Below are 27,734 nucleotides of genomic sequence, written 5' to 3'. Positions count from 1 at the left end.
TGCCAGCACAGAGCCGGAAGGGGAGATTGATCTCACAAAACATGAGATCCTGACCTGAGCAGAAATCAAGAATTGGACGCTTAACCTCCTGAGCCACCCAGACGCCCCTCTATAAACCCGTTTTAGCTCACTGGAGTGATTCTCCTGCTGGCTTCGGAGAGGTAACCTGGCCACCTTGTGAGCTGGCCACCTGACAAGGAACTGCAGGGTCCTCTAGGAACAGAGTGGATCCCAGCTGTCATCAGCAAGAAAGGTGGCTCCTCAGTCCTACAACTGCCAAACTGAATTCTGTCAACAATCAGTGAGCTTGAAATAGAACCCAAGCCTCAGATGAGACCAACCCCCCAGAGTACACCTTGACTGCAGACTGTGAGACCCTGAGTAGCAGATTCAGTTAAAACCTCCGTAACCATGGAAACTGCAATGATAAACGTATGCTGTTTAGAGCTACCAAGTGTGTGGTTCATGGTAACTTTACACAACATCAGAAACTTATACAGATGGAAGAAGTATTTTTGATATGATTTAATAAGACATGTGGTAACTATGGTATTTGATAATCCACAACACAGAATCGAAAATAAGTTACATAAGGGGCACCTGAGTGGCTTAGCTGGTTGAGCGTCCAACTTCAGATTTCTCAGTTCATGAGTTTAAGCACCACATCCAGCTTGCTGCTGTCAGCACAGAGCCTGCTTTGGATCCTCTGTTCTCTTCTCTCTGCCCCTGCCCCACTTTTGCGTGCTCTCTCTCTCAAAAATAAACCCTAAAAGAAAATTTAAAATAAGTTACGTAAAATGTTTGTCTATAGGTTTTATACAGTGTCAAAAACTCAAAAAATTTGGTTCTGGCTGGCTCAGTCAGTAGAGCATGTGACTCTTGATCTCCCGGCCATGAGTTCCAGCCCCACATTTGGTGGAGTGTTTATTTAAAAAAAAAAAAAAAAAAAAAAGGCATTCTAAGGAAAATTTCTAGTTATATTTAAAAGAATCAGCCTTACTAACCTGCATTACTTCAGCTACTCAACTGTATTTTCTTTCCAGCTAATGACACATCCTGGGGATTAGTGCTGTAATAGATGAAAGACAATTTTTAAAACTTAAATTCATACTAAAGCTATTTTAAACCTTCCAATATTTCTAACTGAAGTTCTCTTTGCTTTTCTCAGACTTTCCTTCATGAAAAGACATTCTTGGACAATAGCTGAAGGATGAAAGAAATTAGGTTAAACACGAATTACCATTGCTCCCATTGTCCACACTGATTTCAGAACATCCCAAGGCCAGTATACCCCATTTATAAATCAGTGATCCACCCTTAACAGAAATATGTTTAAGTCTGGAAAAGGCAGGAAGCTAAGGAGGGCTTATGGCATCTTGATAAAACATTAAATTGGTCCATTTCCAACTACTGTCCATTTGTATGGCATCTTAGAAGTTGTCACACTGGGGACATTGTTACACTGCAGTAGTATTGCGGACCAAGGTGGGCGTGACTTTTCTTTGTAAGTATGAAAGCTGTCATGAAAAGGAAATGGAGAAGGATAGCCTGAATCAGGCTACCAAAAGGTATAGGTGAGGGTATGGGCATATAATTTCCTTAAATTATATATACCTACTTTTCCCTGTCAAGTCTTCCAGTACTCCAGTTTGAAGACCTCAGCCCTAGAATATGAGTTAATCCTGGTCAATGACTCTATCTCATGATCTTTATTCTTCTCTTCCTCCCTTTCCTTAACACCTGGTGAGGCAGGTAATAGAAAAGTAGATAATGGCCTCTCAATGGGCTCCAGAGACTGGTCTGCCAGAAATGGTGTCCCTCTGCCTGGAGAGGGCAGGATAACCCATCAGATTGTTGCTTCATAATTCTCCAGTATATTTATTTCCCAGAGGCCATCTTTTAACCACCACATTACTTCAGAAATTACCATGTGAAATGAACCATTCTCTAAGCACAAAAATCCAACACAGATTTATTGAACACCTACCTCATGTAAACGTTCTGTACTTGGGGGAAGGGTATGCTGATACAAGAAGCAGGTTCCTGAGTTTTGGGAATTCACAGTTCAGATGGGGAAATGGACTCCTGTACAGAAAATTCAAACATAGGATTATGTATTTTGTTTTAAACAACATCTGTGCTCCTGAAGATCTCATGTCAATTCAAACATCACATTTTTCAAGACTAATTTGGATAAAGGTCAGTGGTGAAATGTTTTTTGTTTAGCAGCTAAAGTATCAACAATATTTGCAATGGACTCAGCTCCCCAGCTCTGAAATCATGCTATTCTTGAATTTTTTACTTAGGAAGTTTGCATTATATCCATATTTACATATTCAAAAGAACATTTAATCACAGGATTTCACCATTTTACAATACAAATTCTCAAACAGTGCATTTGCACGGTCCAAGGAACAAAGGTACTGGGTGTACTGGGTGCCTCAGTTGCTTAAGTGGCTGACTCTTGATCTTGACTCAGGTAGTGATCTCACGCTTCTTGAATTCGAGCCCCATGTTGGGCTCTGTGCTGACTGCAAGGAGCCTGCTTGGGATTTTCTCTCTCTCTCTCTCTCTCTCTCTCTCTCTCTCTCTGCCTTTCCCCTGCACTCTCTGTCTCTCAAAATAAATAAATACACTTAAAAAAAAAAACAGTACCGTACATAGTTGGATGTGTTTTACAGAGAGCACTTTATTCTGTAAATTAAATATCGGGACTTGGAAATGTTTTAACCTGGCACTTGGTAGGTGCCCAACAAATGAGTATTGTGATGAACTAAGTCTCTGGGGACACTATACAGATATGATGGAAATGAGGAAATTTCATAAATCCTGAACAAGTTGAGGGAGACTTTTTGAGGGGAATGTGGGGGCAAACATTAATGTGCCTTCAAATAAACCACAACAGGACAGAGGAGGTAGTTTTGCTTTGCCTGAGGCTTCAATGTAATTGGTCTCTACTGACCCCATTGAACTGGGATTTGCAGTTCCCCTATTCTCCCATCTAGCTTTCTGGGCAAAGAGGAGGGAGGAAGGGTTTGTTCTCTCATTAATTCCTTCCCTCTTAGGCCAAAGAGAGCTGGATATGGGAGACAAAAAAAGCCTTCAATTTAGCAAGCTGGAAGAGGTCAATCAGAAAACACACTCAAAAGCAAACTTAGTGCATTGCCAAGGGGAATGGGGCACTGAACCCCCAGCAGATTATATCCAGAGAGGGAGATGTAATCTGGGCCTCAGAGCCCCAAAAGTGGAGATAAGGCACTGGAGAGCGGTTTGATTCCAGGTCAGCACTAAAACAGTTTGAGACTTGGGATTGGGAAGGTATCAAAATCTAAATCTTAAAGTTTTCTTTAAATAATCCAATAGAAGGCAATGGCAGTTTGTAGGGCCCTTATTATGCAAAAATGCTCAGTCAATCTTTGATGGGAGTCGTTTTAAAGATAGAAGAAAGAAATCCAGGTGGAATTGCCCAGGCATTTGTTTCCAACCTTGGCTACTTTCTGGCCTTGGACTGCTTAAAAATTTCAATGCTGAGGCTGGACCCCAGACTGATTACATTGACATATCCGGGTGGGGTGGGGGTTGGGGGGTTCCAGGCAGTAATAGTTTTAAAGCTGCCCAGCTGATTCCAGTATCCTGTGAAGCTCCACTGATGGGCACTTTTGTAGAGAACTGGGAAGCCCAAGTCTTAACTTCCAGGCAGACACTCAATGAATTTAACATATTCTATTTATAAGTCAAAACGTTGGATTTAGTCTGCAGTAAAAACTCGAGAGTAGATGTGGTGTTAGGCATAATTGATAATTGGAGCATACATTCCACAGGAACTATGTAGAAGGTATTTCTTCATATTTACTAGTTGACTCCCTCCCCCCACCCCCTTCCTTTTAGAGCAAAGTAGTTTTAAATGAACTAAATGGTTCTTTGAGGCCTGAGAGAGTCTAACTTATTAATCTTTCTGGGCCTTGGGTTAAAAAAAAAGTCTATGGGGCGCCTGGGTGGCTCAAAGGTTAAGGTTAAGCATCCAACTCTTGGTTTCGGGTCAGGTCATGATCTCGCAGTTTGTGGGTCCAAGCCCCGCACTGGGCTCCTCCACATGGAACCTGCTTGGGATTCTCTCTCTGCCCCTCCCCTGGTTTGTCCCTCTCTCTCAAAATAAATAAACATTTAAAGAAAGTCTATAACCTCAATTTTATGTAGTTTGAACCTGATACTGATAGACTACGCAGTTAGTTAGATATGAAGAGGAAGAAATGCTATCCGACAGGTAAAAGGGCAGAAACCAAGTTCCAAAAGATGCATACGGTCTTCCCTAGGATCACAACTCTACAGTAACCTATAGCTTCATTATGATATATTTACATTGTGGTTTTTACCCCCTACACCCTGGGGGCGGGGAGAAGTTGCCCTGACACTTCTGACATAGACCACAGAGGGCTCCAAACTGCCCCTCTCAACCAGGAGGAGTCCCTTAGCTGATTGGCTGCAACCTTGGTCAAGAACCACCCTCAGTATGACCCAAAACCTACCTAAACATAAAAATGAGTACCTGGCAGGGTGCCTGGGTGGCTGTCAGGTGCCCGACTTCAGCCAGGTCATGATCCCGTGGTGTGAGGGTTTGAACCCAGCATAAAGATAAATAAACATTTAAGAAAAAAAAAAAAAAGAGTACCTGGCTGGCTCAGTAGGTAAAGCCCTAGACTCTTGATCTTGGGGGCTGTGAGTTCTAGCCCACACTTGGCATAGAGACTGCTTTAAAAGAAATAATAAAAGCTCAGTCGGTTAAGTGCCCAACTGTTGATTTTGGACTCTTAATTTTGACTCAGGTCATGATGTCCAGGTTTGTGAGATCGAGGCGCTCATAGAGCTCTGTGCTGTCAGCCTGCCTGGGATTCTCTCTCTCCTTCTGTCTCTGCCCCTTCCCCACGCACACACACCCATCCCCTCTCTCTCTCTCTCTCAAAATAAATAAATAGACATTTTAAAAGAAATAATAATTAAAAAAAAAAGAAAGAAAAACAGTCCTGATCCCTCTTGGGGAATCTGCCACCTTTGGACGTGCCCACTTTTCGTCTCCAGAATGTACCTTTGTTTGAATTGCTATTAAACACTTGCTTGTTTAAGAGTTTGGCTCTGAATTCTTTCTTGGCTTGTCAACTCGCCATTGACAAAGCTGCTTCACTAAAGTACCTGTGGCCAGAATGACCTCTATGTTTTTAATCGAGGTAAAAAGTACATACAGTAAAATGCACAAATATTAGCTTAACATTTTGATGAGTTTTGATAAATGAATACATCCATATGGCCATCATCACCCCAGGAAGTTTCTTTATGCCCTTCAGTCTCCCACTCTCCCCATTCATCAGGGACCTGCTCTTCTTTTATTATCCTACATCAGTTTTGCCAGTTCTTGCACTTCGCTGAAATGGAATCTCACATCATGAGCTTTATCACAGTGATCTTTTAAAATTTACTTATTTTTAAAGTTTATTTATTTAAGTAATCTCTACTTCTCCCAACGTGGGGCTTGAACTCATGACCCTGAGATCAAGAGTCACATACGCTTCTGACTGAGCCAGCCAGGCATCCCTGCTCTTTAAAAATTTAAGACACAGTGCTCACTTTGGCAGCACATATACTGAAAATTTAAGACACAAATTGGATATTTACTCTTGGAAAAAAATCCAGACTCCTCCTTGTGGCCAGCAAGGCCCTGTATCCCTCTCAGTCAGTCCTCCAGCACTGTCTCCCAACTCTACCCCGTTCTCATTATAATGGTGTTCTATCCACAAAGGCCTTCTTTCCCAGCACCTTCCAACTCAGGGTCTTTGCTCAGCTGTATTCCTCTTCACTCCTATTGGCCTTCAGGCATCATCTTAAGTGTTACTTCCTCTCAGAGGTATTCCCTTGTGCCTCAATTCCAAATTAGCTTCCCCTTTGTTCTTTTCATTTCTGCCACTATCACAATTAATAATTATATATCTATATGCGTTTATTCTACTTTAAAATTGTTCATCTCTTTCAGTTTATCCACAAGGGTAGTGGCCATGTCTGTTTTGTTCACCACTGTGTTTCTAGCCCCTAGCCCAGAACATGAAACATATTAGGTGTCCAATAAATGTGTTAAAATAAATGGATGAAATGGTTTAACTGGACTATTGTATTGAAAAATGAGAAAAAAGGGATAGAAAGGAAAGGCAAGAAAGATGTGGGCAAGTAAGGGTAGGATTTCAGTGGAGAACGGCTCCTCCTTTAACTTTGAGTAGTGAGAGTGAGGAGCAAGTGTTATATACAACAATGGAAAGAACATTTGGGAAGAAGTCAGATCATCTGGCTCAATGACTTCTCTGGACTGTTTTCCTCATTTATATAATGCATGAGCTGGACTAGAATATTTCATCAGTACTACCTCACCCCCATGTAGCATTTGGAAATAGTAAGTGGGAGTTTTCCACAGTCACAATAATTGGAGACCACTATTGGCATTTATTAATTTGGAGCACCAGAATGTTAAATATCCTACAATGCATGAGACAGTCTTAACCTTGTGTCATCCAAAGTACCAGTGCTGGGGCACCTGGGTGGTTTAGTCAGTTGAACTTCCAATTTCGGCTCAGGTCATGATGTCATAGTTTGTGAGTTCGAGCCCCACATTGGGGCTCGCTGCCACCAGCTGGCTTAGGATCCTCTGTCCACCGCCCTCTCTCTCTCTTCCAAAAACAAATAAACATTTAAAAAAAATTCAAAATACCAGTGCTGAGAAATACTATTACAGTAGGCATAGCCTGTGGTTCCGCATTTTGTGATACTTCTTAGGTGATCTTCCACGCGAATGCTTATTGCATTTAAATCACCTTATTTAGTAAATTATCTATTATCAGTCTAACTGCTTAATTTAGTCTGTTGTAAGAACTCAAGGACAGACATATCGGCATGATTCATATTTGAGGTATATACTCCACAGGAACTATGTAGAAGTTATCCTATTTCTTCATTAGTTAGCTTCTTCCACTTCCTTTTTTTGGGTAAGCATTTCTCTAAGAAATTCAAGATCTTGATCCTATTTCGTTCTTCCTTAGTTGATGTGTAGGTAGAAGTGGGCTTAAATTTGGGAAACTGTTATGGACTGATGCTTGTGCCCTCTCTCTCCCCCCAAATTCACACATTGGAGCCCTAATGCCCAACTGCAATGAGATTTGGAGGTAGGGTATTTGGGAGGTAATTAGGTAATTAGGGGGGGTGAAGCCCCCATGATGGGATTAGTATCTCCAAGGAAGACTAAGAGAAAGAGACTAGAGGTCCTTCTCTCTGCCACATGAGAACTGTGAGCAGGTGGCCATCTGCAGACAGAAAAAAGTTCCTCACCAAGGAACCAAATTGGCCATCACTTTGATCTTAGACTTCTTAGCCTCCAGAACTGAGAAAAGACTCCTGTTGTTTAAGCCACCCAGTGTATGGTATTTTATTATGGCAGCCTGAGCTAATACACAAACTAAGTCTCAAAGAAAAGAAACATTAAAATTACACAGAGAGTCCTGCTGTGGCAAGGTTGATATTTTCAGTGTTGTGTTTCCCAGCCTAATGTTTTACCCACCAGAAATGATTCAGTAGTTAAGGAGACTATTTGCTAAATGTAGCATCATCTTCACAATCCTGAGGTCCTTGGCTGCTCTAAAATTGTATGTTGCTATAAAAATACACGGTGGAAACAACAGAAATGTTCATCAATGGCAAGTGGATTAAAAAATGTATATCCACATGACAGAATATTATTTGACCATAAAAAGGAATGAATCACTATACATGCTGAATTCATAGATGAATCTTAAAAACATTATGTTAAGTGAAAGCAGCTAGTCATAAAAAAACACATATGATTCTATTTATATGCAATATCCAGAAAAGGCAAATATGTAGAGACAGAAAGGAGATTAGTGGTTTCTTAGGACCTGGGGCAACAGGGGGGAAAGGGACTAATATCTAAAGGATACAGGTTTTGGGGCACCTGGCTGGCTTAGTCGGTGGGACATGTGACTCTCTTGATCTCAGGGTCATGAATTCACACCCCTCACTGGGCATAGAACTCACTTAAAAACAAAAACAAAAGGATGCAGGTTTCTATTTGAGGTGATGCAAATATTCTAAAATGGACTATGGTGGGGCTCCTGGGTGGCTCAGTTGGTTAAGTGTCTGACTTCAGCTCAGGTCATGATCTCATGGTTTGTGAGTTCAAACCCCATGTTGGACTCTGCACTGACAGCTCAGAGCCTGGAGTCTGCTTTGGAGTCTGTGTCTCCCTCTCTCTCTGCTCCTCCCCTGCTTGTGCTCTCTCTCTCTCTCTCTCTCAAAAATAAAATAAAAATTAAAAAAAAATTTTTTTTAATGGATTATGGTGATGGTTGTGAATATACTAAATAGACTTTAAGTGGGTGAATTATATGGCATGTGAAATGTGTATCAAAACTATTTTTAAAATATGAAAAGGTGTTCAACTTCATTCATGATTAAAGAAATGAGAATCAAAACAATGAGCAACCATTTTTCATTCATCAGATTGGATGAAATAATATTTTCAAGTCAATAATACTTATGATGGGAAAGAGTGTGGGGAAGTTAGTGCTCTTGTACACTGTTGGTGGGGATATAAATTGAGGCAATCTTCTCAGAGGGAAGTTTGTTAAGATCGCTCATGATTCAATATACACACACCTTTTTATTTAGTCATTCCACTTCCAGGAATTTATTCTACTGTACATTTATTGAGCATGAAAATAATTATTGCAACAATGATTACAATTGAAAACAGTGATTAAAAATTGAAAACTAAACGTCCATTAATAGAGAATTGAGTAAAATAAATTATAAATCCATATATAAATTCTGGGTTTGTGTTTGGTTAAACAAATGAAGTATAGAAACAGTATACATAACCTGCCACTCTTTTGTGTAAAAAAGGAAGAAAATAATAAGTATATGTGTATTTGCATAAGGAAGGATACACAATAAATGAATATAAATGATTATCTGGTTGAGTGGGAACTAGGTAGATGGTAGAAGTAAATGCAAGACTTTCCATTGAATACCTTTTTATATTGTTTTATTTTTGAGCCATGTGAATATCTAAAAAATTAAATACAGAATATAACTGAAATAAAAGAATAAAGCTTATCCACAAAAAGTAAAATACAACCTGTACAAGATATATTAAGTGAAAAAACAAGTTGCAGAATAGCATGTACAACACTTTTTCATTTATTCAGTTAACAGATACCTTTTGAGTCCCTAATTTATGTTCTAGAATCTAGGGATATGAAGTAAACAAGGCAGCTATGGCTCTGGCTGTCATAAAGATTACATTTTAGTAGTGCATAAGTATGCAAGCACATACATAAACAAAGGTAACAGAGACTGACTTCGGTAGGGAATATTTATTTGATGGATGTCACAAAAAGCCTGAGGAAGTGACAAATAAGCTGACACCCGAATGAGAAAAATGTGGGAAAAGAGTGGTCCAGGAAAATAATATAGTCAGTGCAAAGGTCCTAAAGCTGAAACAAGTTGGCAAGTTTGAAGATCTGGAATACAGTCTGCATAACAGGGGGAAGGTGGTAGGAGATAAAGTCACAGTGGTAGTCAGAAGATAGATCACGGTTTTAAATAAAATAATACATATGTTTGGGGCACCTGGGTGGTTCAATCAGTTAAATGTCTGACTCTTGGCTTCAGCTCAGGTCATGGTCTCACAGTGTGTGAGTTTGAGCCCCGCATCAGGCTCTGTGCTGACAGCATGGAGCATGCTTGGGATTCTCTCTCTCCCTCTCTCTCTGATCCTCCCCCATTTGTGTGCTTTCTCTCTCTCTCAAAATAAATAAACTTCAAAAAAAAAGAATAATACATATATTCATATAGAAATTGAAAATATTTGGAAGGACACACAAACATCTTAACATTATAGAGGCGCCTGGATGGCTTGGTCAGTTAAGCACCAGACTTTAGCTCATGATCACACGGTCTGAGAGTTTGAGCCGTGTTGGGGTCTGTGCTGACAGCTCAGAGCCTGGAGCTGCTTTGGATTCTCTGTGTCTCCCTCTCTCTCTCTCTGCCCCTCCCCTGCTGACGCTCTTTCTACCTCAAAAATAAATAAACATTAGGGAAAAAAAAGGAATCAACATTATTAAGTGGCTATTTTGTTGGTGGGTATTGGGGATAATGGTCAATAGTACTCTTTAAATTTTATATCTTTCAGAGGAGCCTTGATTTTTAAAAGTATTTAAAAATGCATAAATAAGAAATATGCTTCAAAAAAAGTGTTTCTTAAAATGCAGAATGTTGAGTAAGAATCCAGTATGCAGTAGGAATCCAATACAGTGAAGCTTGATGATTCCTTTGGTTCTAGTCCCTCTAGTGGCAATCACGAGGTAGTGCTGGTGGCTGTTTCACAGCAGGAGAGCTAAAAAAAACTTTAATGAAATTGACTTACTCAGAAGATTGAATTCTTGAAATTGCATAATTCTTGCTAAATGGTGGGTGGAGAAAACCCCAAAATCGCTACAGTTATTTTTACAATCACCGCCTGTACATCATGAAGCAGGGGCCAGCAAAATCATCAGATTTTAAAATTAAAACATGAGGAAAATGCTACGGTTCAGTTGTCTTGCAACTGCATGGCTTAAATATCCAGGGTCCTGGTCACCATCTCTTCTGAGTCTTTTCTCGGGCCTATACTGTTCTGTCTTCTCTCCACCTGGATAAATTATGTCTCTCTCCCTTCTTGGTCAGCTCACTGCTTCTACAGTGAATAACAAAGTGAATAACAGTGAATTCTACAGTGAATTCAAAGTGAATAACAATTCACTTTGTCCCCCCCGCGCCGTTTTTTTTTAAAGTTTATTTATTTTGGGATAGAGAGAACCATCGTGGAAGGGGCAGAGAGAGAGGGGGACAGAGGATCTGAAGTGGGCTCTGCATTGATAGCAGCAAGCCCCATGCAGGGCTGGAACTCATGAACCTGAGTTCATGACCTGAGCCGGTTATATAGAAATTGAGCCAACTGAGCCACCCAGGCACCCCTCTTTAAAAAAAAAAAAAAAAAAAAAGCTTATTTATCTATTTTGAGAGAGCATGAGAGAGGGAGAGAGAAAATCCCAAGCAGTTACCACACTATCACTGCAGAGCCTGATTCAGGGCTTGAGCTTATGAACCCTAAGATCATGAGCCAAAATCAAGAGTCGGATGCTTAACCAATTAAGTCACCCAGGTGCCCCTAGTTACTCTCCTTTTTGACAAATCCTTTAATAATTCCTTGAGAGTAAAGGCACTAAGGTTAGAGGGGAAAGAACTGCTGAGTGTGAGTGTCAGAGTTTGAAAGGATCTCAAGTCTTTTGCTATTCCAAGTGTGATCCCTAGATCAGCGGCCTGCTTGGGATTCTCTCTCTCTCTCTTTCTCTCTGCCCCTCCCCTTCTTGTGCTCTCTCTCAAAATAAGTAAACTTAAAAAAAAAATCTGTTACGGGCACTTGGATGGCTCAGTTGGTTAAGCATCTGACCTCATTCAGGTCAGGATCTCATGGTTCATGGGTTTGAGTTCCACATCGGGCTCTGTGCTGACAGCCAAGCCTGGAGCCTGCTTCGGATTCTGTGTCTCATTCTCTCTCTATCCCTCCCCTGCTCATGCTCTGTCTCTCTCAAAAATAAACATTAAAAAAAATTGTTTTAATCTGTTATGCTAATAGATGCAAACCAATAATTTAGTGACTTGTTTACTCACAAATGGCATATTAACCACTTTTTTAATGATCATTAAAATGAGTAATTTAAAAAAATTTTTTTTTTCAACGTTTATTTATTTTTGGGACAGAGAGAGACAGAGCATGAACGGGGGAGGGGCAGAGAGAGAGGGAGACACAGAATCAGAAACAGGCTCCAGGCTCTGAGCCATCAGCCCAGAGCCCGATGCGGGGCTCGAACTCACGGACCGCGAGATCGTGACCTGGCTGAAGTCGGACGCTTAACCGACTGCGCCACCCAGGCGCCCCTAAAATGAGTAATTTTTAAAAATTGGGGCGCCTGTGTGGCTCAGTCGGTTAAACATCTGACTTCAGCTCAGGTCATGATATCACGGTCCGTGAGTTCGAGCCCTGCGTCGGGCTCTGTGTTGAGAGCTCAGAGCCTGGAGCCTGCTTCAGATTCTGTGTCTCCCTCTCTCTCTGACACTCCCCCATTCATGCTTTGTCTCTCTCTGTCTCAAAAATAAATAAACATTAAACAAAATTTTTTTTTAATTGAAAATACACACTTAGTAAAAATTCCAAAGGTATGAAAGTATATAGTAAAGTTAACCCACCATGCCTGTACTTGGGCCACCTAGTCCTCCTCTCTGAAGGAAAGTACTCGTACTTGTATATCTTTCTAGAGGCATTACTAGCATAGTTTAAATAGTTATTTTTTATTTTTAATTTTGCCTCAAGATAGGAATTTTTAGTAATGCCCCTTTCCTTTTTCTTTTTATTTTGAGAGAGAGAGAGACAGAGAGAGAGAACACAAGCATGGAAGGGGTAGAGAGACAGGGAGAGAAAGAGAATCCCAAGCAGTCTCTGTGCCATCACTGCAGAGCCTGATGCGGGGCTTGATCTTACGAACCCTGAGATCATGAGCCCAAATCAAGAGTCCAACACCCAACCAACTGAGCCACCCAGGTGCCGCTAGTCACTCTTTTTGACAGATCCTTTAATAATTCCTTGAGAGTAGAGGCACTAAGGTTAGAGGGGAAAGAACTACCGAGTGTGAGTGTCAGAGCATGAAAGGATCTCAAGTCCTTTGCTATTCTGAGTGTGATCCCTGGGTCAACAGGGACTTCATCTGGGTCATGGTCAAAAATGCACAATCTCAGACTTCACCCAGATATCCTGAAACAGCAGTTGGCCTTTAACCAGATCACCAGATCATTTGTATGAGCCTTTAAGGTTGAGAATCATTGCTCAAGGAAGTCAAGGAAGTATGGCTCAACAAGGAGCCAGTGGAGAGCTGATGCTAGAAATCAGGTGTCCTAACAGCCTTGTCATGTGCATTTTCCAATAGGCCAAAAATTCTGGCCAGGTAATTTGATGTAGTGTTTTTATGTATTTTCTTCACAATCGGCTCAAGAGTCAGACACAGCAGCAATCAAAGCAGCTTTACCACTAGCATATAGTAGGAGCCCCATAATGGTGGTTTTTATATTTTCTGTTCTATTATTTTTCTAAATTAATAAAAACTTTACTTTTTAGAATTTTAGTTTCACAGCAAAATTGAGTAGTTTCCACATACCCTCTTTCCACACACACAAACTCCCCACCACCATCCATATCCCTACACACCATTTTAACAACGGGATCACTGATTATAACTTCAAAGCAATGTTTCAACAGCCTTTTGAAGGACTCTTTCACAAATTCTATTCGATGTCTGACTTAACAAAAATACGCTGTTTTAACATATCCTGTACTTGTCTCAAAATGCTATTTTGTTCTCACAGCCAGGGAAGGATTTTATTAGGTTGTTTTACAAATTGGTGACGCTGACATATTTGGAGTCTAAGGTCCTGGCAGGCTCCGTTTATTTCTGCTGGATCGCATGGTGGAATGGAGCAGTAGATTCTGAGGAGCAGGAGTTGAAAGCTAGGAGCTAAGTCGAATCGAGGCCTTTTTATCACAGTGCACAAATGGTGTCCAGGATCCCAGCCTAAGCAGGGGGATGGGGGCCTGCGTTGTGGGAAATCAGGACGAAGGGTTGCAAGCAGTTTCTGGAACTTGGGTTTAGTGCCTTGAAATCTCGAGTTCCAGAAAACCGCAAGGAAAAAGTGCCAATTTTGTTTAGCAGGACAGAAATTTGGCGCGAGAGTGTAAGGAAAAGCGAGAGGCAGGAGAGCGGCCAGTCTGAGGACAACTCTAGGGGCTGCCCAGAGCTCACCTATAGGCTGCCCAATTTCTTTTTCCTTTCTTTTTAAAAACTTATTTATTTATTTTGAGAGAGAGAGAGAGAGAGAGAAAGAGAGAGCGAGCAAGCAGGGCACGGGCAGAGACAGAGGGAGAGAGAAAGAATCCCAAGCAGGTTCCGCACTGTCAGCTCAGAGCCCAAAGCCGGGCTGCAACCCACCACAGCAAAAACCAAGAGCCAGACGCTCAACCGACTGAGCCACTAAGGCACCCCATAGGCTGCCTAATTTTTATTCTCGCTCAGCGCTTCTGAGGCTTGTGGTCTCTTACCTTCCAACTTTTCTCCTTTTTGTCTTGCTGACCTTAGCTGTTTTTTCTTTCCCACTTAAAGACTAGGCATTTGTAAAAAACCCCAACAAGACAGAAGCCACAAGCACTTCCGGAGGGATGGCTCCGAGAGGCAGGAAGTAACTGGGACTTCCCAAGATGCCCCTTTCCCTCTAATCCCTCTGTGTCTTGTGGGAGTTGTAGTCCCAGAGTGGGTGAGGCTTCTCAGACTTGAGGAGATTGGGTGTTTCTCTGACCTGTTTGGTCCTGAGGTTGGGCATCTGACTCAGCAGAGTCTTGAGGTGTAAAGAACTTTAACTTTGTTAAAAAGTTCTACGTGATTGCTACTATATATTTGCACTATGCATTTTTAAAGGTTTTATTCAATGGCCATATGTAAATAAAACAAATGGTAGTTGCTTTTTGAAAATATTAAAAAGCATAACGAGAAATCAAAAATGGTGGGATGAATACATTGACCTGGTACAAACCTGGTTCAGAAAAGTATAAACTGAAATTAAAAGCCTCTCTTCTGTATCTGCCCAGCTCCCCTCCCTTAAAAGAAAAGCACCATCTTTTTCAAGAAAAAAATTATAGGTGCAAATGTACACACTATTAAAAAGTACACAAAAGTGATAGTGCTTTAATACTCTTCTCAAACTTCCTTTTTCATTTGATAATCCATGTTAGACATCTTTCCATTCTGTACAGAAAGAGCTATGCTACTCTCTTTTTAATGGCTGTACAGTAATTTATTCCACAAACTGCCATCTTCTTCTCCATCTCATTGAGGGACATTTTGGTTGTTTCTGATTTTTTTTCTGCTGCAAAGACTGTTGCAATGATCACCTTGAACATATTTTGGTGTAAATCCGGGTAAATTCAGAGACAAAATTGCCCAGTTAACGAGATATAAGCTTTATTATATGTGCTGCCGAAGCGAGCACAACGAGATATAAGCTTTATAAAAGTTAATAAATACTACCAAATTGCCAAATGGTGCCAGTTTACACTCTTATTTAGCAATGTATGAAGGTGTTTACTTCCTTACTTCTGCTTTAGGATTGGGTATTATCAAACTTTAGAAATTCCACTCTCCGAGAGGTGAACAATTTATCTTCCTTTAAATTTCATAGTGATAAGTAAGGTTGCACTCCTATGTGTATCGGCCATCTATATTTCTGAGAGTAGCTGTATTCTCAGCCCGGTTTTCTATTGGATTGTTAACCTTGTTCTTATTGATTTGTCTGCACTTTTTGTAAGTTAGGGAAGTTGGTCTTTTGTCTATTATGGGAATTGTGAAATTGTTCTCCTTGTACATTATTAACCTGATTTTACTTTTGTATTTTTTGTGCTGCACAAATGCACTTAATATTTATATACTCATGTTTATTAATTTTCTCGATGGCTTCTGGGTTATTTGATTATATGTAATTTATTTTGGCATAAGGAGGGATGGTTCTAGCTTTATCATTTCTCCAATTATTAGCCAGTTGGTCCCAACATGATTTTTGGTACCTTTATTGGGAGAAAACCCCAATGGGCATTAACAATACACCATATAGGGGCGCCTGGGTGGTTCAGTCAGTTAAGCATCCAACTCTTGATTTTGGCGTGGGTCATGATTTCATGGTTCGTGGGTTTGAGCTCCACATTGGGTTCTGCACTGACAGTGCGGAGCCTGCTTGAGATTCTCTCTCTCCCCCTCTCTCTCTCTGCCCATATCCTGTTTTCTCTCTCCCTCAAAATAAATATATAAACTTGAAAAAATATATATACATATACCCTATAATGACATGCTGTGCTAGGTTTGAAGGTTAATTTCGGGGAAAGAGTAGAAATAAATAAGTGGCACTCCAACTTTTCTCAAAACATCAGCTCGCTCTTTCTTTATATATTTATTTATTTGTTCTTTAAAGTTTTTGTGGGAATGCATTTTCTTTTTCTTTTTTTTTTAAATGTTTATTTATTTATTTTGAGAGAGGGAGAGAGAGAGAGAGAACATGGACAGGGGAGGGGCAAAGAGAGGAGAGAAAATCCCAGGCAGGCTCTGTTCTGTAAGCGCAGAGCCCCATATAAGGCTCAATCTCACGAACCATGAAATCATGACCTGAACTGAAATCAAGAGTCAGCTGCTTAACCAACTGAGCCACCCAGGTGCCCCCTGGTAACCTTTTAGGCCCCCCAAAGTCTGGTAATATATTTTAAAGTAAGTAATGAAAACTTTTCTGAGTTAAAAAAGAGAAAACATTTCTGAAAATGATTTTAAAACCTAAGAATGTAAGATATAAGACAAAGTTATTTCCAAAATCATCCTTTAGAAAAAAGGTAGATTGCCTTATACTTGTAAACTTACAATATATTTTTTCATAATATATGATATAAAACATGTAGATTAAAGTAAATTTTTAAAATTAAATATTGTGAGGGGCATCTGGACGGCTCAGTTGGTTGGGTGTCTGTCTCTGGGTTGCAGCTCAGGTCATGATCTCACGGTTTGTGGGTTTGAGCCCTGCCAGGGGCTCTGTGCTGACAGCTCAGAGCCTGGAGCCTGCTTCAGATTCTGTCTCCCTCTATCTCTCTGTCCCTCCCCTGCTGGTGCACGCTTTCTCTCTCTCTCTCTCTCATTATTTTAAATAAATAAATAAAAACTTTAAAAAATGTTTAAATGACCACATGGTATACTACTGTATGTGGACATTATTTGTATGATTGCTAAGCATTTAATTTTCCTAAAATATGTTCATTGTATAATCATGTTTTGGTAAAAATAACCATCATTATTGCTATATCTTTGTTCTTGGTTATAATCTTTGGATAAGTTTCTAGGTATGAAATTTCTTAGACAAAGATCATTTAAAATCCTGACTTTTGATATGCCAATTTCCAATTCAGAAAGGATGTACCAATTTCTTCTGCTGCTGGCATATGTTCACTGGGACTCTTTACGAACTTAAATATTCAGAATGTGAAAACATGGTGGTTTAGGAGAAAGATTTTTCCAGTTGCATTCAAAAAACTGAAGAGAGTGCTTTACCAAAATTCCTTTCATAATAATCTTTTCTTTTTGTTCTTCAGGACAACATCAAAGCATTGTCCTCACTGTTCTCAGGATCGAGAGTAAAAGAGCAATATTTTTTTTTAGTCAAAGTTGTCTAGTGTTTATATAACTTTTTTAAAAAAGTGTGGTAAATATTTACATATATAACATAAAATTGGCCATTTTGACTATTTTAAATATACAGTTCAGTGGCATTGGGTACATTGGCATAGTTGTGTGACCATCACCATCATCCATGTCTGCAACTTTTGTCATCTCTCCAAATTAAAACTCCATACCCATTAAACAATAACTCTCCATTCATCCCTCCCCTCAGCTCCTGGTAACCTCTACTTTTCTTTCTGTCTCTATGAATTTGACTACTCTAGGTATCTCATATACGTAGAATAATACAGAACATGTCTTTTTGTGATTGGCTTATTTCACTGAACATAATGTCTTCAAGATTCATCCATGTTGTAGTGTGTGTCAGAAGTTCCTTCCTTCTGGGTGGCTCTGTTGGTTAAGCGTCTGACTTTGGCTCAGGTTATGATCTCATGGTTCGTGGGTTCGAGCCCCATATCTGGCTCTGTGCTGACAGCTCAGAGCCTGGAGCCTGCTCTGGATTCTGTGTCTCCCTCTCTCTCTCTCTGCCCCTCCTCTGCTTGCTCTCTCTTTCTCTCTCTCTCTCTCTCAAAAATAAACAAACATTAAAAAAAATAAGTCCCTTTCTTTTTAAGACTGAATACAATTCCATTGTATGTGTATACCACATTTTGTTTATTCCTGTGTCAAACACTTGGTTTGCTTCTACTTTTTGACTATTGTGAATAATGATGCTATGAACATGGGTGTACAAATACCTGTTAAAGTCCTTGCTTTCAGTTTAAAAAAAAATTTTTTTTTCAAGTAGCTTCATGCCCAGCGCAGAGCCCAGTGCTGGATTTGAACTCATGTCCTTGAGATCAAGACCTGAGCTAACACCTGAGCTGAGACCAAGAGTCGGATGCTTAACTAACTGAGCCACCCAGGCTCTCCCACCTTGCTTTCAGTTCTTTTAGGTATATACCCAGAAGTAGAATTGCTGCATCATATGGTAACTCTGTGTTTGATTTTTTGACGACTTGTTACCATTTTCGACAGCAGCAACTTCACATCATTTTAAGGCCATTTGCCAGTTCTGGTCTTATTTCTGGTCTGTATTTTGTGATACTCAAGTAGGCCTCCAAATACCCCAAGGGATGCGAAGTTTCCAAAACAAAAATATTTATACTTTATTTTATTTACTTATTTATTTTAGAGAGAGAGAGAGAGAGAGAGAGTGCAAGCAGGCAAGGGGCAGAGAGAGAGAGAGAGAGAGAGAGAGACAGACAGACAGACAGAGACAGAGAGAGAGAATCCTAAGCAGGTTCTGAGCTGTCAGAGCAGGATGCGAGGCTTCATCTCATGACCTAAGCCAAAATCAGGAGTTGGCCGCTTAATCCACTGAGCCCCCTCCAGGCACCCTGGAAGGGAAAGAGTATTAAGCAGACTCCACACTCAGTACCAAACGCGACAAGAGCTCAATTCCATGACCCTGGAATCATGACCTGAGCCGAAATCAGGAGTCAGATGCTCAACCGACTGAGCCACCCAGGCAACTCTATACTTTATTTTAAAATTCCATACAGAAATTTTAGCAAGAGAGGATATATAATGAAGGAATTGTAAAATGGTGCTTCAGTGCTTTATTTCATTTCCAAAATAAACCTTAAAAAAAATGTGTTAGGTGAGCTCAGTGAAAATGTTTCTTTTTCCAAGGTGGTAATGTTTAAAGGGTTAAGGTGGTTAAAATGTTGTATCTGTGACCATTGACCTTCTTCTCTAAATCCTAGACTGACCTGCATACCCTAGGACCACAGTGAGCTGAAACACAGACTCCCTGAACTCACCCTAGGCTAGATACCTCCTGAGTCTGGACAGCCAGCTCAGGAATGATAGCACAGTGAATCAAACGTGGTCATCATACAGTTCTACTTCTCACTGTCCTGTTTTATTTCCTTCATAGTATAGATCACTGTTAATTTTTTTTTTAATGTTTATTTATTTTTGAGAGAGTGAGAGACATAGTGTGAGCAGGGGAGGGGCAAGGAGAGAGGGAGGCACAGAATCCAAGGCAGGCTCCAGGCTCTGAGCTGTGAGCACAGAGCCTGACCTGGGGCTCAAACCCATGAAATGTGACATCACTCCTGAGCTGAAGTCGGATGCTTAACCAACTGAGTCACTCAGGCACCCCATAAATCACTATTTTAATTGATCTTGTTTATTTGCATGTTTCTTGTCTACCTCCCTCCATCAGAATGTAAGCTCTTTGAGAACTGAGACTTATTTACCACACCATTTCCTACAACTGTGCTGGACATAAAATAGATTCTCAATAAATACTTGTTTAATGAGTAAATTATCAAATGATTGAAAATGTGCTCTCCTAGTCTATTTCCTTCTACTCTTAGACTGTTTGAAAAATTATGAAATATTCTAAGCACTCAGAAAAAATGCCCACTACTTGGATTTAACACATTCTAAGATTTTTATTACATTGCTTCAAAGTTTCTTCTATTTCTTAAAAAAAAAAAGAAAAAGGTAAAAATATACAGGCGATGGAGAAATGGCTAATTTGGGGAGTACATAAAAATGAACAGTTTTTGCCAACCTATGAAGGGAATGGTTTGTGTGCATTGCTTACATAAACTGAAACTACAGATCCCAGGCAGCACTGCAACAGTTAGGCACATGACTTATTCTTTTCTCTTCTGCCAACAGCCAATGAAAGGTAGAGTTTACAAAGGTCTAGGATGACATCTGTTATATGGACTGTGGCCAGCCTTAAATCTGGTTATTGCTGTTTGGAACGTGCTGCTGAAAACCAGACTTAAAAAGGCTTTTCCTGTTAATGCACAGCTTATTCTGTCTCTTGTTTCACAGGGAAGAAAAGCTGATTTAGTAATTGAAATGGATGCAATACTAAATTACAGGTCAGAAGATACTGAAGATTACTACATGTTACTGGGATGTGATGAACTATCTTCGGTAAGACAGTGGATAATGCTGTTCTTTTTCACAACAGGTTTTCAAGTTTTTATTTAAGGTTTTAACTTTGAACTTTTAGTCACATTGCCTAAAAACCTAATCTTACATTACTTTAAAGTACATTTGGCTTAGAGAAAGTTAAGGATTTAAATCCTAGATCTTTACTGGAGTAGTGTCCTTTTGTGATTTTACAGATGTTTCTGATTGAATATGTGTATTTGGGCACATGGCCATAGACTCTATTTCAAATATACTAAAAATATATATTTGAAATTTTATTGTAATGCTGTTGGCAGTGTTTTACAGAACACATAAGCTATATCTTTACTATGGTAATTTATACTATAATTGAGATGAAATGTAATTTTCTAGTAATTAGTGATTTTAAAATATTTTATTAAAATATGTACTCTTATATGAGCAGTTAAATTATATAGACCAAAAAATATCCTTTTATGTTAACATCTTAACTTAAAAATTACTTAAAAGGGTGGCTTCTGAAACCAAACATGTGAAAACTCTATAGTTGTTCACTTGATCTACAATGAAATAATGTTTTTAAAGGGCCACATAGACAATGATGAAGGTTGTAAAAGTTTTTAAAATTATGGAAAACTCTAAATTTCATATATTAAAAAAATTATGGAAAACTCATTTATAATTCTATCTCCCAAGATATAATTATCTCCCAAGGATAATACTATTAATGTTCGGTATATTAAACTTCAGTCTTTTTCATATATATATATATATATATATATATATATATATATTTAGAAATATGTTTGGGAAGATATTATATATTTACTTGTTGATTCCTGCTTTTTACCCGCTAACATTATAACAAGGATTTGTCCATGACATTAAACACTCTTCATATGTATTTTAATGTTGCATATTTCATTTTATTGTTGTATCACAATTGATTATTTTCTTATTGTTAAGTATTTCATTGATTCCTAGTTTTCCAATGTTTTAAATACTATTGAGATGAATATGAAGTATATTTCAATTTTATTATTGAATATATTATCTTATATTTTATATAATAGTTACTAAAATGTTTTATTACTAAAACATAGCTATTAATATTAATATTTTCAAGCAAAATATTTTTCTATTTATCTTTGTTTCATAAGGCTGGAGTTTAGTAATAATATGTGCTTAATTTTGTTTGGAAAATAGAATGTGACCTTGGACACAAAGGATTAAAATCTGTATCTTCATCACACTGAGGAAGTCATCTTAAGTATCTTATAGTTAAACACACACACACACACACACACACACACACACACCACACCCCAGATTATAACACTCTTTTAGTTGCATATTTCCCTTTAGGATAATATGTTATTCTTGTTTATTTGGTGGTGATTTACTTACAGCAATTAAGAAAGCTTATTACCATTTTTACTATCTTTATTATGAATTATGCTATTGCCAAATAATTTTTGAAGGAGATTTTTAAAATCAAAGGAACATCACTTAACTTGATAAGCTTCACAATTTAGATTTTACAAAAATGTTGTCATGCTAAGTTATAAGGTAAAGGTTGTTCTATTCCCATAATAAATGTCTAGACCCGATTAGTCACTCTTTTATAGTTATGTGATTGTTTCCTCAGTCTTTGAAGGAGAAAGAGCATTGGTTTTGAAAAGACTTAAAAAAAAAGTTCGTATTATTTATAATGTTTATAACAGTGTCCTTTCGTTATAGTCGGCCCTTTTGTTACCAGTTATAGTCATACTTCTCTGTATGTACTGTGGCATGTATGAAAAGGGGAATAAAAGCATTGTCTTGCAATTCTTTCATTACTGATTCTGTCCCTGCCATAGATGTTTAAATTACAATCATTTATTTAAAATGAAATGATCTGTCACAATTTTGTCAATTCTTTTTATATGTATCTTTTCCCTCTTTTCATATATATCTTTCCCATTTAAAAATATTTCAATTACATTTTTTTTAAGTATTTAGTGTGACATTTCCTTTATTGATTTGTACTGGATGGATTTCTTTTGCTTCAAATATTCCTTGATTTGATGCTTTAAAAAATTGACCAGAAATGTTCATACTCAAAAGCATTTAGGAGCACCTAGCTGTCTTAGTTGGTAGAATAGAAGACTCTTGGTCTCAGGGTCATGAGTTCAAGCTCTACATTGGGCATGGGCCCTACTTAAAAAAAAAAAAGAAGCAATTTAGCAGTTATAATTTCAAAGCGACTTAATATGTTGATTCTATTTATAACAACTGAGTTGAGCCACACACAAAATTCTTTTGCTTTAGTATATAGTTGTTACAATTTATTTATTTATTTGTTTGTTTGTTTATTTTTTTAAAAGTTTATTGGGGCGCCTGGGTGGCTCAGTCGGTTAAGCGTCCGACTTCGGCTCAGGTCACGATCTCACGGTCCGTGAGTTCGAGCCCCGCGTGGGGCTCTGGGCTGATGGCTCAGAGCCTGGAGCCTGCTTCCAATTCTGTGCCTCCCTCTCTCTCTGCCCCTCCCCCATTCATGCTGTGTCTCTCTCTGTCTCAAAAATAAATAAACGTTAAAAAAATTTTTTTAAAAAGTTTATTTATTTATTTTGAGAGAGAGAGAGAGCAGGGTAGGGCAGAGAGGGAGGGAGAGAATCTCAAGCAGGCTCTTCACTGTCAGCATACAGCCTGACCCGGGGCTTGATCTCACAAACCGCAAGATCATGATTTGAGCCAAAATTGAGAGACGGCTGCTTAATAAACTGAGACCCTCAATATATAGTTCTTACAATTTAAAGCTTGTGTTGAAAATTAATGAAATGACATATATAAACCATGGGAGGATTTCTGCTCCTGTTGAGTAGAAAACAACATACCCTCATTTCAAAAACATGTATTGCAGATTGATTCCAAGTTAATCAGCTTTTTCGCCCTGCATCAGATTTTACACAAAAGACACATGTTATGAAATCGTCTAAAGTCTTTATGAATGCATACACCACAAACTAGGATGTATATCAAATAAGATATCTCCTTGATGTATACTTTATTTGATTTTTTGGTATTTGGTCACCATTTCAGTAGTAATGATAAGAAGGCATCCTGATTTTAAGATTTCACAGTCTTGAAAATTGAGCATAAACTTGATAAATGGAGACATCTATTTTTTGTTTCTAGTTCCCTTCCTTATTGACTTCAGACCACCTGGGTTTAAATCTTACTATTTATGAGCTGTGTGACCTTGGGGAAATGACTTAATTTTTTTCTATGCCTTTGTTTCCTAATCTGCAAATGGGGGTAATAATTATAGTACCCACCTCATAGAGGTGTTGTGGGGATTAAATGAGACATGCTAAATAAAGACTTAGAATAGTGCCTGGCACATAATAAGTTGTGGTGTTGTTTTGGCCTCACAATAATACTGGACACTTGGAACTTTGTAAATTTAGACAATTCTGTCTAAAGGGTTGGGGGGGGGGCGGGGATAGAGGATCTGAGGCGGGCCCTGCCCTAATAGCAGTGAGCCTGATGTGGGGCTGGAACTCAGGAAATGTAGATCATGGTCTGAAGTTGGACACTCACCCAACTGAGCCACCAAGGTGCCTCTTAACAGACTTTTTAAAAGCAGTTTTAGATACATAGCAAAATTGAGTGGAAGGTATAGAGCTTTTCCATATACTTCCTTCCCTTCACTAATGCCTAGCCTCCCTGTTATCAACATCTCCACTAGGATGGTACACGTGCTACAACTGGTGAACCTACACTGATATAATCACCCGAAGTCCATAGTTTGCATTATGGTTCCCTCTTGGGTTTGTACATTTTATAGGTTTGGACAAATGTATAATGACATTTATCATACAGAGTAGTTTCACTGCTCTAAAAATCCTCTGTGTTCCACCTGTTTGAATAATTTTTGACTTAAAGAAACATTGCAAAAATAACACAGAGTTCATGTATACACTTCATCCCACTCCCCTTAATGTTAACATTGTATTTACAATTATCACGCATAGTAAAATTATACAAATCAGAAAATTAGCATTGGCACAATAGTATTAACTCAACCAGGGGCCAGCAAGCTTTTTTTTTTTTTTTTTTGTAAGGGGCCAGATAGACCAAGCCATGACTAGGGTGAGGCAAGCAGAGCACTTGGGATACAAAATTTAAGGAGGCACTAACTCTCAGGATTGTGCAAGTGCAAAAGTCTATGAGAGTAAGGCTACCTCCTTAAACCTAGGCATCCTGCTTGTTTCTCCTAGGTGCTGACCCCGAGACAGCAAACATTTTAGAGTTTGCAGGACTCTAGCACAACTATTCAATTCTGCCATTGCAAGAAAGTAGCCATAGATAATATGTAAATGAATGACGAAGACAATTTTATTAAAAAAAAAAACAAAAACAAAACAGGTGGCAAGCCAGATTTGTCCTTTGGGCTAGAGTTATTCAACCTCTGATCTAAAGGATAGGTCTCATTCTAATTTCATCAGTGTTTCTACTAATGTCTTTTTTCTCTTTCAAGATCCAAGCTAGAATCCATTATTACACTTAGGGGTCTTGTTCCCTGAGTTTCCTTCACAATGACAATTTCTCATACCTTCCTTTTTTTTTTTTTTCATGACTTGGACACTTTGAAAAGTAATGGTCAGTTATTTTGTAGAATGTCCCTCCGTTTTGGTTTGTCTCAGGTTTTCTCCTGATTAGGCTGAGGTTATGTGTTTTTGGAAAGAATAATGCTGAAGTGATATTGTACCTTTTTCAGTGTGTCATATCTGGGTACGGGATGTCAATATGTCCTAATGATCTAAACACATAGTTAAGGTTGTGTTTTTCAGGTTTCTTCTGCCAGGTTTTTCCACTGTAGGGTTACTATTTTCCCTTTGGTAATTAAAAAATATTTTTGGTGAAGATTCTTTGAGGCTATAGTGTTCCACTTCAGACTTTCACTGGCTGATTTTAGCATCTTTTGGTGTATCTTGCCTGTAACAGTTACTACGATGGTATTTGCCAAATGGTAACTTTCTATTTTCTTTATTCACTTTACATTTATTACTTGGAATTCTTCTGTAGAGAAAATATATCCTTTATCCCACATTTATTTATTTATTCAACTACTTTTGTCACTATGGATTAATAGTTACTGTATTTTATGGGTTATAACCCAATACTACCATTTTATATTTTGTGGCTCATATTATTTCTATAGCTTATGTTTTGATTATCATTTGATTACAATGATGTAGGATGATCTCACTGAATTTATTTTGGGAATATTGCTAACGTTTGAAGTTTATATAAGGGAAAAATCCAGTTTCACACTAAGTGAACTGAAATGATGGATACTAATTCACCCACTTATTAAGATGAGTCTTCTCTTTTCTATAGCATATGAATTTCCATCACTAGAATCAGTTCATTCTTTTAATGAATAAATCATAATTTTCAGAAAGCTTCTATTATGCTATAATGGTGTTAAAGAACATCTGTTAGTCTATAATCAAGTATTTATTCAACACTTGGCATTGGGCCAGTACTAGAAGTGATGGGGGTAAAAGAAAACAAAACAAAAAGGTGAGAAATTGTGTAAGAACCTTGGCATCCAGCTGAGGAGCCAAACTAATACAAAGGAAATAGAGAAAAAATAAGGACTGTGCTATGTGGTATTGTTGGTAAGTGCAACAGAAATTACAGGAAGACTATCTGAAAAGATTTCAGAGAAGAGATGATGCTTGAAATGATCAGACTAGGTCAAAATTTAGACACATAGAAGGAGAGACAGAAGGCATTTGTGTGGCCAGAGAAAGCTGGAGAAGATTCATCCAAGTGGGAACCGGATTAGTGCCTATTGCACACTGGAGTATTTGCTGACACAGATCAAAATATTGTGCTAATAGGCTGTGGAAAAGATAAGTTTTTAAGTTTTAAAGTTTAATTTCTAAAACTAATATATTTTTTTAAAAAATTTAATGTTTCTTTAGTTTTGAGACAGAGACAGAGACAGAGAGAGTGAACGGAGAAGGAGCAGAGAGAGGGAGACACAGAATCCAAAGCAGGCTCCAGGCTCTGAGCTGTCAATGCAGAGCCTGACATGGGACTTGAACTAACAAACTGTGAGCTGAAGTTGGATGCTCAACTGACTGAGCCACTGGGTGCTCCATAAAAACTAATATACTTTCAATAAGAAGATGTGGGGTATGAAGAGAACATGGAGAAAAATATTAGCTTAGATGCTTAAAATCTGGGAGTATATGTGTGTGTATACACATATGCTATATTTATGTGTTATGTAAATACATGCATATATGTGTTAATATTTACAATGTGCATGTCTATATCTGTATGGAGGCAGACTGCCTGAGTTCAAATACTGGCTCTTCTACTTACCAGCCCTATGGCCTTGGGAAAACCACTTAACTTTTCTGTGTATTGACTTCTTAATCTGTAAAATGGGAATAATAACAGTACCCACCTCACAGAGTTGTGGGAATTAAATGAGATGCTATATGCACAGTGCTTAGAACAGTGCTTGGCATATAATAAATCTTAATAAATCTTAGCTGTTATTATTGTTATTATATATGTATATATATATTATAATCCCCTTTAAGGTAAAACATTATGGTTTTATGCCTCATATAATGCTTTGTAGTTTACATTTCTTCATAGAACTATATTATATAATTTTTCTCAGATTATTAAAAGTCTTCTACTACAAGATGAGTTTTTAAAGTTTATTTACCTATTTTTCGAGAGAGAGTGAGAGAGAGAGAGAGAGAGAGAGAATATGAGCAGGAGAGGGGTAGAGAGAGAGGGACAGAGAGAATCCCAAGCAGGCTCTGAGCCATTAGCCCAGAGCCTGATGTGGTGCTCAATCTCACCAACCATGAGATCATGACCTGAGCTAAGATCAAGAGTCAGCTGCTTGGAGCGCCTGGGTGGCTCAGTCAGTTGAGCGTCCGACTTCGGCTCAGGTCATCATCTCACGGTCTGTGAGTTCGAGCCCCGCATCGGGCTCTGTGCCGAAAGCTCAGGGCCTGGAGCCTGTTTCAGATCCTGTGTCTCCCTCTCTCTCTGACCCTTCCCCGTTCATGCTCTGTCTCTATCTCAAAAAAATAAATAAATGTTAAAAAAAAAAAAAAAGAGTCAGATGCTTAACCAACTGAGCCACCCAGGTGTCCCTACAAGATGATTTTTTTAATGACTGTAAAATATCTCAGCCTAAGAAATATTTCAGTTAACTTTAATATCTTATTACTGGACACATAAGGTTTTGTTTAAAATTTATAACATTTTATTCATTGAACCTTGTTATAACTAAATAATTTTCCCACCTCTGACTATCTCCTTAGACAAATTTCTATAATTGGAATTGTTATATCAAAGAGTAAAAAAAATTATACACTTTTATGT

General features: G+C 38.5%; 1 protein-coding gene and 1 long non-coding RNA gene across 6 annotated transcripts in view; one reads left to right on the top strand and one right to left on the bottom strand.

The window, feature by feature from the left end:
• Positions 1-14,389, bottom strand: part of LOC122492808 — a 32,310-nt gene extending 17,921 nt beyond the window's left edge. For 2 of the 3 annotated variants that reach the window (XR_006299773.1, XR_006299772.1), the window contains exons 1-2: positions 14,240-14,388; positions 1,005-1,069 (exon numbers count right to left, since the gene is read on the bottom strand). This is a non-coding gene — a long non-coding RNA (uncharacterized LOC122492808). Of the gene's footprint in view, positions 1-600; positions 767-1,004; positions 1,070-14,239 lie in introns of all 3 variants that reach the window. The other variant, XR_006299771.1, reaches the window with a different exon arrangement.
• A 5,728-nt stretch (positions 14,390-20,117) lies between these two features.
• DNAJC12 (DnaJ heat shock protein family (Hsp40) member C12) overlaps positions 20,118-27,734 on the top strand; it is a 42,021-nt gene continuing 34,404 nt past the window's right edge. For 2 of the 3 annotated variants that reach the window (XM_043596453.1, XM_043596452.1), the window contains exon 1: positions 20,118-20,345. In XM_043596453.1, the coding sequence (XP_043452388.1) occupies positions 20,268-20,345 (78 nt within the window). In that variant the 5' untranslated portion in view covers positions 20,118-20,267. The remainder of the gene's footprint in view (positions 20,346-27,734) is intronic. The other variant, XM_043596451.1, reaches the window with a different exon arrangement.

This window comes from Prionailurus bengalensis, chromosome D2, assembly GCF_016509475.1.
Source record: "Prionailurus bengalensis isolate Pbe53 chromosome D2, Fcat_Pben_1.1_paternal_pri, whole genome shotgun sequence".
Lineage (NCBI taxonomy): Eukaryota > Metazoa > Chordata > Mammalia > Carnivora > Felidae > Prionailurus > Prionailurus bengalensis.
This window is presented reverse-complemented; position numbering and strand designations above follow the sequence as displayed.